The sequence below is a fragment of the Suncus etruscus genome, chromosome 18 (assembly GCF_024139225.1).
Source record: "Suncus etruscus isolate mSunEtr1 chromosome 18, mSunEtr1.pri.cur, whole genome shotgun sequence".
In the NCBI taxonomy this organism is placed as follows: domain Eukaryota; kingdom Metazoa; phylum Chordata; class Mammalia; order Eulipotyphla; family Soricidae; genus Suncus; species Suncus etruscus.
The window spans coordinates 39,085,287-39,097,986 of NC_064865.1; the positions used below are offsets into that span (position 1 = coordinate 39,085,287).

The 12,700-nt window shown below is 44.7% G+C and overlaps 1 protein-coding gene across 3 annotated transcripts in view; it reads left to right on the top strand.

Moving 5' to 3' along the window:
- ANKS1A (ankyrin repeat and sterile alpha motif domain containing 1A) overlaps positions 1 to 12,700 on the top strand; it is a 220,569-nt gene that overhangs the window by 112,157 nt on the left and 95,712 nt on the right. For all 3 annotated transcript variants that reach the window (XM_049765237.1, XM_049765236.1, XM_049765238.1), the window contains exons 4-9: positions 374 to 670; positions 1,316 to 1,391; positions 1,681 to 1,782; positions 1,895 to 1,996; positions 3,347 to 3,543; positions 8,427 to 8,516. In XM_049765237.1, the coding sequence (XP_049621194.1) occupies positions 374 to 670; positions 1,316 to 1,391; positions 1,681 to 1,782; positions 1,895 to 1,996; positions 3,347 to 3,543; positions 8,427 to 8,516 (864 nt within the window). The remainder of the gene's footprint in view (positions 1 to 373; positions 671 to 1,315; positions 1,392 to 1,680; positions 1,783 to 1,894; positions 1,997 to 3,346; positions 3,544 to 8,426; positions 8,517 to 12,700) is intronic.

A 12,700-nucleotide genomic window follows, 5' to 3' on the forward strand; every position in this document is an offset into this window, starting at 1 on the left:
TACCACAAAGATTGACTAAATATAAGTTGTAAAAACCAGTTGGAGTTTAAAAGCAATCAATGGCAGTGATATAATTGGCATCCATCTGTGCCTGCACTCAGTCCCCACAGTGTGAAGACCCTTCTTCTACAGCACATAGACCACTGCAGAGATGGAAGAAGTGACCGGTGTCCCTTGCAGTCACAGGGGCAAAATTGGCTGATTGGAGCTATCCAGCTGATTGACAGGGGGAGTGTGTCTAGATTCAGACCGACTTTGATTAGTTCCCAAGTATCGCTGCTATTTTTCTCATTTAAACTCCAGTGGTTTTACATGTTCTAGTTATGTGCCTGTCAGCCAGTCTTTCTGACACGATTCCTTGCTAACTCCTCAGAACAACGACAACGAGACGGCTCTGCATTGCGCAGCGCAGTATGGCCACACGGAAGTGGTGAAGGTCCTCCTCGAGGAGCTGACGGACCCTACTATGCGCAACAACAAATTTGAGACACCCCTGGACCTGGCTGCGCTGTATGGGAGACTGGAGGTGGTGAAGATGCTCCTGAACGCACACCCCAACCTCTTGAGCTGCAACACTAAGAAGCACACCCCTCTGCACTTGGCAGCAAGGAATGGCCACAAGACCGTGGTGCAGGTCCTCCTGGACGCTGGCATGGACAGCAACTACCAGGTAGCGGGGCACGGTAGACCTGGGCTCAGGGGGACCTGGTCACTTCGGAGAAGGCCCTCTCCCATGCTGCTGAGCTGTGCCCTTAGCACATTTCATACCGCCTGTCTGATGCTTCCATTCGCTGACTCATTGTAATGTGACAAACTCCTCAAGTGAGTGTTAGGTTCTTTTCAGGGGTCCCAGTCGCACCCTGAAAAGATATGCTTATGGACTCCCCTATTAATAGATCTATTATCTTCCTATTTGTGAGTTCCTGCTGCCACCATTGAGCACCTCCAAAGTCTCTCCAACTTGTTCATGTCCTTTGTTGCTAGAACACAGTTCTTAGGCTTGCATTGGCCAAACCACATTGGAGGTCAAGGTGGATTTTTCCCTTGTACTTTTCTTCCAGTTATTCATTCCACTGGGTAACTGATGTCTGAGGAGTTTGGCCAATAAGTGGCTCCAAAAGTAACTTCAGTTACTTTTCCATGTGGGCCACAACCATGGTTCTGGAAAACAGACAAGGACAGTGGGAATGATTATGACCGATGTTGTATGGTTTCCTGCCCCTTCTTGTCTCTGTCCCGTTTGTCGCGTGAGACCACATCAAACCGGGTCACTGTTGTGATGACATCCTGCTCTGCGCCCTCGTTTGCTTTCCAGACGGAGAAGGGCAGTGCTTTGCATGAGGCTGCTTTGTTTGGCAAGACCGATGTGGTGCAAATCCTGCTGACTGCAGGTGAGAGGTCGGCAGTGCTCTTGTCTACACAGCATGCCAGGGTTGGGGTTTGTTTCCCCTAGCCTGCCTGGAGGGGGGATGTTTGCTGGCTGCCTCTAATCCCAGTGTATGTATGTCCCCCCCGGTTGAGTGTAGGTGTGTGAATTGTTCTTGAACAGCTTGATGAAGTGACTTGAGATGAGCAATATTGGTCCTGCTGATAGGAGCCTTTAGGTGCCTGGGAATTAGCACCTCTCTGAGGTTGGCTTGAGAATGTTCACTCTCCCATGCCCCTGGTATGCCTTCCCAGGAATTGATGTCAACATAAAGGATCCCCGTGGACTGACCGCCCTAGACACTGTCCGGGAACTACCTTCTCAAAAGAGTCAGCAGATAGCAGCACTGATTGAAGGTATCTTGTCTGCTGCCCGCTGAAATGACCAGGGGATGGTGTGGCTCAGTTAGGCCTCTGTATTTAGTGAAGCTCTCTTTATCTCTTTCTGGATTGTTGTCTTTTCTTACAGATCACATGACTGGAAAAAGAAGTGCAAAGGAGGTAGATAAGACCCCCACGCCTCAGCCAGCTCTCATCTCCAATGTGGACTCCATATCCCAGAAATCTCAGGGTAAGTCAGCTCTTCTCTTCCAGCTAAGGGAATCTCAGCTTGTAAAGAGCTTGGTGTGATTTAGCAAAATGAAAAATCTGAATCAAAACCACTTCAGGGGCTTGGGAACTTACTTCATAAGTTTAGATTGAGATTTTTTTCCCCAATGTATGAACTTTAATATGAAGTCTGATAGAGCTTAGGCTTCTGAAGATGGCCCTCTTCTTTTCCTACTTATTTCTAGCCCCTGCTTTTCTGGTTGGCTCTAGGAGAGCAATTCTGGAATATATAATAAACATGATAATTCAAATCTTAGTAATCCCCTTTCTAGGAAGTGCTTGAATGCCTGGAGCATGATTGGCCTGCGGTAAATCTTTAGAATTTTTGACAATAAACATCTGTCCAACAGATAGGGTCCATGTACTGTCTTTGGCAGGCCCAGCCTCTTTCTTTAGAAGCCAGGATTTGATAGTTATGGTTTTGATAAGTTGTAAGCACACTGAGACCTGTGTTTTCTAAGTTACTAATTTTGCAGAACCATGAATCTACAGCTTAGGGATGATAGTTATCCAGTGAGTGACATACGGTGCCTGTTGGTGTGTTCGTCTTTGAAAGTTCTTGCTGCTATCTCATTTTTGCTTGAACACATGGAGAGGCTTACTACATTTAAAGGATTGCTGAGGGGTTAGAGTGATAGTATACCCGTTAGAGTATTTGTCTTGCATGCAGCTAACTCAGGTGTGATACCCAGCATACGATATGGTTGGTCCCCTGAAACCACCAAAAATGATCCCTGAGCACAGCCAGGAGTAAGTCCTGAGTGTTGCTAGGTGTGACCCTCAAAAAATAAAAGACTGCTGAAGTTACCCAATTATACTTTACAAGAGTTGATATTTCTGCTATCAAGGTATTGAGGCATTTGGGAATTTCTTTTTTTTTTTTTTTTTTGGTTTTTGGGCCACACCCGGCGGTGCTCAGAGGTTTCTCCTGGCTGTCTGCTCAGAAATAGCTCCTGGCAGGCACGGGGGACCATATGGGACACCGGGATTTGAACCAACCACCTTTGGTCCTGGATCGGCTGCTTGCAAGGCAAACGCCGCTGTGCTATCTCTCCGGGCCCCATTTGGGAATTTCTTAAGGAGTTAGGACGTATCATTAAAGGAGTCAAATATGTTGAATTCAAGAAAATTCTCTTTAATTCTATAAAATGGAAAATAACACCTGAAAAAATTGACCTCTTTGCCCACAGCCCAATGCAGTCAGTTCTTTTACTTTCCTCAGTGTTTGTCAAATTCCTATCATCAAAGTGACTCTGGAATGAAAATCCAGGTGTAATCTTTCTCTGACTCTCAATTTCTGGCTTCTTTTTAGGTGACGTGGAGAAAGCAGTGACTGAGCTGATCATGGATTTTGACATAAATGCAGAAGAGGAGGGTCCCTACGAAGCGCTGTATAACGCTATCTCCTGCCACTCGTTGGACAGCATGGCCAGCGGGCTATCATCGGACCGTGACTCCATGAGCAAGGATTCCGAGGCAATGGGAATGAAAGCTGCAGGAGTCAGGCCTGTACGTGGTGTGGGCCCTCAGAAACTTGAGGCTGCTGTTGCTACCATGCTTAGGTGGAACGTTGGGTCTTCAGAGCTACCATCTTTGCTTACTAAGCATGGTGGGGTTTCCCAGCGTGACCTTTGCAATCTGGAGGTGTTTATCGTGTGTTGCAGTGTGGCTGAGTGACTGGAAGAAATGTCTGGCCATGGAGCAAAGGGCTGTACCCTTCTCAGGGCTCTGACCTGGGTGCGAAAATGGTGCTTCTGAGTCATAAAGAAGACCACGCTGCTTCTCTGTCTGCCTCAGCTTCTTGGGACTGTGTCTGTACAGAGCCCTGCTATCGTGACTGGAAGGTCCCTCCCCTCCTTCTGGCACTTTTCTTTACTTTGAGGCGCTGACCTATGGTCAGAAATGGCCCTTCTGAGTCATAAAGAGGACCTGCTGCCACCTTGGTGTGCCTCTGGGTGCACGCCTCTGGGTGCAACTTTGGGGATCAGAAATACGGAGCCTCATGGCAGTGTATTTCAGAGGGCTGACCCCATGGCCTCCCTGTTTTCTGAGACATTTGTTATTGTCCCTCTTCCTCAGAGTGGTAAAACTATTACAAATTGTGTGCTGGGGGTAATGTTTCCATTTTCCCAATATTCAGAGCATTTGGGGCCCGAGAGATAGCATGGAGGTAAAGCGTTTGCCTTGCATGCAGAAGGACAGTGGTTCAAACCCCGACATCCCATACAGCCTGCAGGAGCGATTTCTGAGCGTAGAGCCAGGAGTAGCCCCTGAGCACTGCCGGGTGTGACCCAAAAACCAAAGAAAAAGAAAAAAAATATTCAGAGCATTCATTTGCATCTTCTATTTCTTTGGGGCCCTTAGAGCAGTTGGAAATATTTTATCTGGTTAGCCTCAGTGCTGTTTCTGTCTTTGAAGTCTTTGCTGTTCAATATTTGTTTTCTCTGAAGTCCTAGTGCTTGAGTCTACCCCCTCCTTACAGTCACCTTGTAGGATCAGCCATCTGGGTGTGGTCAACTTCCCTATTCAACAGTACTATAGCTAGGTTTGATCAGCTATCTGAATATCTGGATTCCTATTTTTTCTACTTAAAACATCTCCAGCTATTGAAATCATACAATGGGACAACCCAGAATTTTTTTCTCATGAGAAATTTTTCTGTTTGGTTGTTGGGTCCCACTGAAGGGTACTCAGGGACTACTCCTGGCTCTGTATCATTTGGGGAATGACAACCCCCTTTGGTGCTGGGATTACCACCTATATCTGAGATCTAACTGGGATTGGCTGCTAGCAAGACAACTCCTATACTATCTCTTTGGCCCTGAAATTTTTCCTTTTCTTTCTTTTTTTTTTTTAAGTGGGGTTTTATTGTTTTGGGGCCCACACTCAATACAGTTCAGGGTCAACACCTAGTTTTTCTTTTTGTTTGTTTTGGGCCACACCAGGTGGCACTCAGGGGTTACTCCTGGCTCTAGGCTCAGAAATCGCTCCTGGCAGGCTCTGGGGACCGACCATATGAGATGTCCAGGATCAAACCCTTGTCCATCATGGGTCGGCAAATGCCCTACCGCTGTGCTATCACTCTAGTCTGACACCTGGTTCTATACTTCAGGATCATTGCTGGCAGACTCAGGGGAATCATATGGGATGCTGGAGATTGAACACAGGCTAACCACATTCAGGGCTAGTGCCCTAACCCTTGTGCTATCTCTCCTTACTAGTCTTTAAGTGAACAATGCTACACAATTGCTTGGAGGCTACTAGTGTCCCCTCTCTTGGATCTGTCCAGAACCAGGTGTAGGTGGTACCACCCACTTTGGGAAACAGTGCTTCACCAGAACTCCAGAGATTGCACATCTGGAGCCCTATTTTCAGGTGTGCGTCATTTCTTCCTGCTTGGGACCTCTCTCATTTGGTATTCATCTGGCATATGGCTTGGCCTTTATGATTCGCCTGCTATATATAGTTCTTGGGTTCTTTCCGTGTGCCCTGGGAGGAGCCCAATGCTTCCTGGTGGAGTTTTGTTTGAATTAGTCTCCTTGCCTTGGGATAGCCCGGGCATTTCCGTTTCCATCTGCCAGTTTTGTGGCAGCCTACTGTAAACAGGTTGTCAAGGGTGGAGATAAAACTTCTTGTGAGTGTGAAAGCACGTGCCAGAGCAGAGCCCCCTAGCACTACGCTTCTGTGACAGAGGCCTCATCTTTCACTGCTGGGCCCAGAAGAAATGAAGGAGCCCAGCTGTGCAGGAGGCAGTGTGCCAAGTGGTACTTACAGGTGATGCCCAGTAGAGGGAGCTGAAGGCTTTGCAAGAGGAACAAGGTCTCAGGAAAGCAGGACTAAGCCGTTGTGTGGGGCTCAGCCTCTGAACTCCACACAGCTTTGTGCCATCCAGGGTAGATTCATGTGGGCCTGCTAGGTAGAAACTGATGTATTTGGGAGTGTGTGCTTTGCTATTTTTGTTTGTGCATATTAGACTGATTTTCCTGACCCCCCCCTTTTTTTTTTATCAATATCTTGGTAAACAAATTGTTTCAAATATCGCAGTATTCGCAATTATTCCCTTACCAAATAAAAATCGCACATTTGAAAGCCAGCCTCGCAAAGCCAGCCGCGGGCCACAAAATGTTATACGGAGGGCCACAACAACTCGTAGGCCGCGAGTTTGAGACCCCTGGTTGAAAGTATAAATCAGCCCTGTACTCACAGATCAAAGTTTCCACATTAGAAGAAGCTGTGGGTGTATCTGTTTCCTTTGCCATCTTCACTGATCAACAAGGCATTCCTGGCTCTGTCTGGGCACTTGCCACTTGGGAAGATTTCCTTTTTTGCTGTTGGGTTTCATGTTGCTTTCCTGCAGCTCCCTGTGCCTAAGGTTGGTTGCTATTGGAAGAACTGGATCTGTCCCTTTCACTCTTCCCTTCTTTCCCTGTTGAACCTGGCGTCAGGCTTTTTGCTTTATGGAGCAAAGAAGGGTGGGAATGTGGGAAATATGATCTAAATGGCTTGAACATCCAAACCCATTTTGAAGGTATACCTTTAGGTGTCCCTCTGGTTCTAGAAATTATGGGAGGGACTGACTCCAAGATATAACACTGAGGGATTGGGGATGTCATATCTCGGCGGTTTTGCATGTGAGTTCCCTCATATGATTTGAGAACTGAGGAGGGAGGGAGGGAGGGAGGGAGGGAGAGAGAGAGAGAGAGAGAGAGAGAGAGAGAGAGAGAGAGAGAGAGAGAGAAGAAGAAGAAAAAGGGAAAGAAAGGAGGAAGGCAGACAGATAACATCAAAATCAAGTGTTCCAAGCTTTTCAGCTTTTTTAAACAGAAAATGTGGGGGGGGGAGAGAGAGAGAGAGAGAGAGAGAGAGAGAGAGAGAGAAGAAAAAGAAAAAGGGAAAGAAAGGAGGAAGGCAGACAGATAACATCAAAATCAAGTGTTCCAAGCTTTTCAGCTTTTTTAAACAGAAAATGTGGGTGCCAAAAGCTAGCTCTAGGAGTTCCTAAAACAGGAGCCGTGTCTTTCTGTACATATTTTCTTGGGCTCACACATAACTCAGCATTCATCTCTGTCCTGACTTCTTCAAAACTCCTCCTGTTCCAGGAACATAATGAACTAAGCCACAACCCAGGAAATGAATCTGCAAGCCAACTCCAGTTTTGGGGCCCCTCTCCCTTCCCTATTGAACATTGATTATCAGGCATGACCACCAGCACTTTGAACTCTAAGATGCTCAGAGTGTAGCAAGTACATGGGGAATGTGACTAAAGCTTTTTTTCACCAAAGACCAGCCTGTGTATTTCTTAAAGTCTGTACCTGTGATTTAAATATTTCACTGTCTCCCTCTTTGGTGAATTTCTTATTCCTGCAGGAAATGGCAAAACTGGTCTCTGAACAGCTACTTGCTTTTGTAAATAAAGTTTTATTGGAATACAGCCACACTTCCTCATTTTCATGTTTTCTGTGGCAACCTTTGTACTGCAGTGATGGATCAGATGGCAAAGCCAAAAATACATATTAGAATTTATGACCTTTAAGAAAACTTTGCCAGTTTCTACACTAATGTATCTGGCTGACAAATACTCCTCTTAAAAACAGGCTTAATCAGTAATTGTAAATATGCTTCTTAAAAATAAAAATAATTTTAAATAGGCTTAGATAAAATAGGGTTTTGGTTTGCCTCTGTTATTGAGCATAATAGTAAGTATTGAAAAAAGGGACAGAGAGGGCCCAGAGAGATAGCACAGCGGTGTTTGCCTTGCAAGCAGCCCATCCAGGACCAAAGGTGGTTGGTTCGAATCTCGGTGTCCCATATGGTCCCCATGCCTGCCAGGAGCTATTTCTGAGCAGACAGCCAGGAGTAACCCCTGAGCACAGCCAGGTGTGGCCCAAAAACCAAAAAAAAAAAAAAGGACAGAGAATAAGAGACCAATTACCAATTCTGAACTTTTCCTAGTCACAACATTAAGGTTTGAGCAGGGATTAATGTTTTTGTCCTTGACTGACTGTTATTTTTCCATAACTCCTGGACAAGTCGATTCCTTTGATTTGGCTTTTCTTTGAGAGTAGGCTGAAGAAAGAAACGGTTTCCTGTACTAGAGTTTTTTTAGTATTATGTAGGATTTTTTTTCCTAACAAAATGGTTAGTTATTTTTAGTGCTGGTGATTTTTGTACTTTAGAGTATGAAAGAGGTAGCTGTTATAAATATTAGGAACCATTGATTGCCTATGTGTGTGTATGTATGCTTGTGTGCTATATGTGTGACTTTTTCACTCTCCAGGCCTGGGGTTCCTTACGTAATTCTCTTTTATTTCTCAAAGCTAAGATAAAGTATAAGACAAAAAGTTAGATCCTTGAAGGAAAACAAGGCGCAATGTCCTTTGTTCTGTTCACAGAGGGAACGTCCACCGCCTCCAGCAAAACCACCGCCTGACGAAGAGGATGACGACCACGTGGAGAAGTTTTTCCCCTTGACTGCTTCTGAGGTAGAGAGTTCAGGGTTTATTCCCATCACTGAATTCAAAATGTTTGTAAAGTGCATTAATGCATGTGTTACGAGGCCTTGTTTTCTCTTTGTCGTCTCTCTTTCTTTGATGAGTAGATTTGTGCTGTTAGGTGTCAGTAATCTAGATCAAGACCCTTCAGACTTAATTGAGCTGGAATCCCTTAGACCAAGCAAAGAATTTTAATATTGTTCTCTAGGGGACAGACCTTTTATTGATCAGTTCTGCCGTGTGAAACGTTAAAAGAAATGCACGTTTCCCCCAGGCTGAGACTGAAAAGCCTTTTTTTTTTTGCTTTTGTACCTGTATTGTCTTTTGATACAAAATATGAAATGTCTCTTTTAGCATTCTTTTGTGCTTTTGCACCAGTCAGCTTATTTTTATTTTCACATTTTTTGCTCTTGATTTCATATGAAGAATCTACTTAAGGACAAACATGAAGCCTCATTTAGAAGAGAAATAGGAGTGGGAGAGAGAGTAGAGAGGAATCAAAGTGATTATTAAAAGGAAGACTTTATTTAAAAAAAAAAGTCTGGGCTTTTTTTTTTTACTGGGCTAAAGAGATAGTACGGGTGGAAAGGTGCTTACCTTGTGTATGACTAACTCTGGTTCAATCCCCCCACACCTCACGTGGTCCTCCACCAGTGGAGGTGGAAATTGAATTCCTGAGCACAGAGCTGGGAGTAAGCCCTGGCCACCTCTGAGTGTGTTCCAAACTCTTATTCTCCCCCAAAGGATATGGCTCAGGCAGCCCTGAGTTTGACTCCAGCACCACTAGGTGGTTCCCCAGCACTGCTGGTCCTCAGCATCACTAAGCGCCCCTGTAAAGAGTGTTATGAACCAGAAAAATGGCCAGGGATCAGCAGAACATACTTTGTATTCAAGGAATCCCACTCATGTCCTTGAATGTCATGCTCCCCCACCACCCACCACAGACAGAGGTAACCCAAATTGATCCCTGCACCACAGACCTCCCCACCCCCAGTAATGCTCAATCTTAGGTCCTAGTAATTCACTGTCTGGCCTGAAATCCAGGCCCTAAGCTTTAGAGCTTTGCTATGAGGACCCCCACCAAAAAAAAAAAAAAAAAGAAAAAAGAAATGAAATTGTCATGGGGCAAATAGTTTAAACATCTAATTTAGGTTCTTTTGACATTTTCTTCTCTTCAGAAAATATATCTGTTAAATGTTTATCCAGAACATTACATAATCTCAGTAGCTATTTTGTGGCCCATTCAATGCTGCATTGTCCTTTAATTTAAATATCAACTGGGGGCTGGACAGATGGTTCAGAGGTCTGAGTGCATGTTTTGCTGGGTGTCTTGTTTCAGTCCCTCACTTGTCCTGGCCACCCATACATAGGTTCCTGTTCTCTCTTCCCCCTCCTGAATGGGAAAGCAAATAAACAAAAATAAGTATCTGCTGATATAAAACTCGGCAATTAAGTTTCATGACTTTATCCCAAGAGATTGGAGTTAATTTTTTTACAGCATTACCATGGGCCATCCAATGAGACAGATTCTTTTATTTAATAGAAACATGGAATTAAAAAGATTGTTTTATTTTAGCTCTCTTTATTTGCAAACCAGGAATCCAGGGCAGGGCTTCACAGGTATAAAGCATATGCCCCTCTACTGAGTCACAATCCTGACCTAGCAGGGTGATTTTAATTTGACAAAACGTATAGCTACTTGGGGCTGAATAGATAACATTTAACAGGGCTTATGGACTTGCCTTGCGGGCTAACCCTAGTTCAAGTCCCTGGCCCCAAATATGATCCCCTAGTCCCTAAAGCACCTACAGGAGTGAGTGACCCCTGAACACAGATCCAGATGTAATTACTGAACACCACCTGGTGTGACCCAGGGTTTCCCCAAACAAACAATATGTAATTACAAATAAGAAGTCCTTATTTGAAGTATTGCAGATATGGGGGTTTTTCTATGATAGGTACACATTTTCTCTTTATTTCTGTCCCTTAATTACAAAATGTTTACTGTAATGTCTCAACTGAGGAGTTTCTGTAATTATAGCCTCTTGGGTAATAACCCATTACTAGCAGATTGAAACACACTTAGTAAATTTCTTCATGTTTTGTTTTATGAGAGATTTGCTCATTACTTACTCTTTTACAAGGAACAGGGAGCATCCTTAGTTGGGTCTGAGTCTCTAAATGTTACGGTATCTGTTCAACAAAGTCTTGGATTAAAATTTCCGATACCCAAGAATAAGGACATAGCTCCTAAAGAAATATTTCAGAGAGCTGTGGTTAGGGTGTATGCCTGGCCTGCATTCAACCCATGTTCGATTCCTGGCACTATATGGTCTTCATGTTAAAGCGAGTGTAGACATTCAGGTTTTATTCTTAAAAGTTGGAAGCAAGGGACTGAAGAGCAAATTCAGTAAAGACTTTATTAGGGGAAACAGAAATAAAGGGAAAGGAAGGCCTCCTAGAGTTCATGGGTGAGTGAGTATTTCTCTGGGATGCCCCAAGACTGTGGGCCCTTGAAACAAAGGAGCGGTTGCTGAGATGATGTTCTGTTGTCCAGTTCCATTAGGGCCCTAGTTCAGCCAAGTCACAGGCACACCTAGGCCTCCTTGTGGCCTTCCTTTTTGTAAGGGCCATCCCTCATCTTGCTTTGCCTGTTCCCTTTTGTCTCTATCATCTTGACCATCCTGAGTAGCCCTGGACCCCTGACACCTCAGCACTAAGATAGCCTTGGGCCCTTCTCTTGAACTGGATGCCTAGTTGACTGAGAATTGCCAGTGGGATCCCACATTCCTGCCCCCCCCCAAAAAAAAATTTACCAGAGAACTAGGAGCCCCAGATTCAATCCTACTGTACTTTCTGGGCCTTTTTTTTTTTATTAAAAAGGTTGTTTATTTATATTTTTAGGTTGCTTATTTTTTTGTTTGGTTTTGTTTGTTTTGTTTACATACCTGGTGGTGCTTGAATGCCACAGTAAAGGGACTGACCCCTTTTATGGCTGGTGTTATGGGTAGAATACAGTAATATAGGATGAGACTTGAGGGCTACTTCCAGCTCTGTGATTGGGGATTACTTCCAGGCTTGGACCTCATGGGGAAAAAAAAGGTTTGATAGTCTTTATCATCCTTATTTCTTAGACTCTCAAAACTTTACTACTCTAAGCCCTACCTCCCAGCAGGCATTGTTTGATCAAAGTTCAGGATCTTTTTTTTCTTTTTTTTTTTTTTTTTTTTGGTTTTTGGGCCACACCCTGTGACGCTCAGGGGTTACTCCAGGCTATGCGCTCAGAAGTTGCTCCTGGCTTCTTGGGGGACCATATGGGAGCCGGGGGATCGAACCGTGGTCCGTCCTAGGCTAGCGCAGGCAAGGCAGGCACCTTATCTCCAGCGCCACCGCCCGGCCCCAAAGTTCAGGATCTTGTATCAATGAGCAAGAGCATCCTCCTAGTCTTTGTATTCTGTTCTTGAGGCTTGTCTAGGAGAGCTTATTAGAGTAAAAACCAGGTCATAAGACTGACTTTAAAAAAATTAAACGTGGCACCAGAGTGATAGCACAACATGTAGGACACATGTAGGGCATTTGCCTTGCTTTGGAGGACCTAGGTTCAAGGTCCTAAATGGTTCTCAGAGCCCTGCCAGTAGTGATCCCTGAGCACTGCTGGGTGTGCTTCTACCCCACTCCCCAATTTAATGTGTATGTGTGTACACATTCCTATGCTCACATGTGTATCCCACCAAATGTGCTGCCAGGTCTTCTCCATGCTCCCAATTTGCTGGCTGCTGTTTTCTCTTTTTGGAAACTACATCCCGGTGACCACCTCAGCAGGCACAGTGGTGACTTCTCTGCAGGAGAAATTTGCTTTCCATGCAGCATAGGCTGTGCCTCCAGGGGCTTTGATTTATTGCCCAGACCTGAAAGAAAAGGAAAAAAGAATTAAGGAATAACTTAGTAAAGAGCACAATGCTTTCTGTTGAAAATCAGTTATTGCCCTGTTCACGGCGACACAAGACTTCTTAAGGGGGCTTATGAAGGCTCGAAAAAAAAGCAGATTATTGCTTTATTGTCAGACTTACCTCCCACAGCTGGTAAAGCCAGATCAAAAAGAAAAGATGAGTTGCCTGGGTGTGCGCGGGGAAGTTTTATTAAACGTCTGAGGGAAACGAGTTCTGGATTTGATG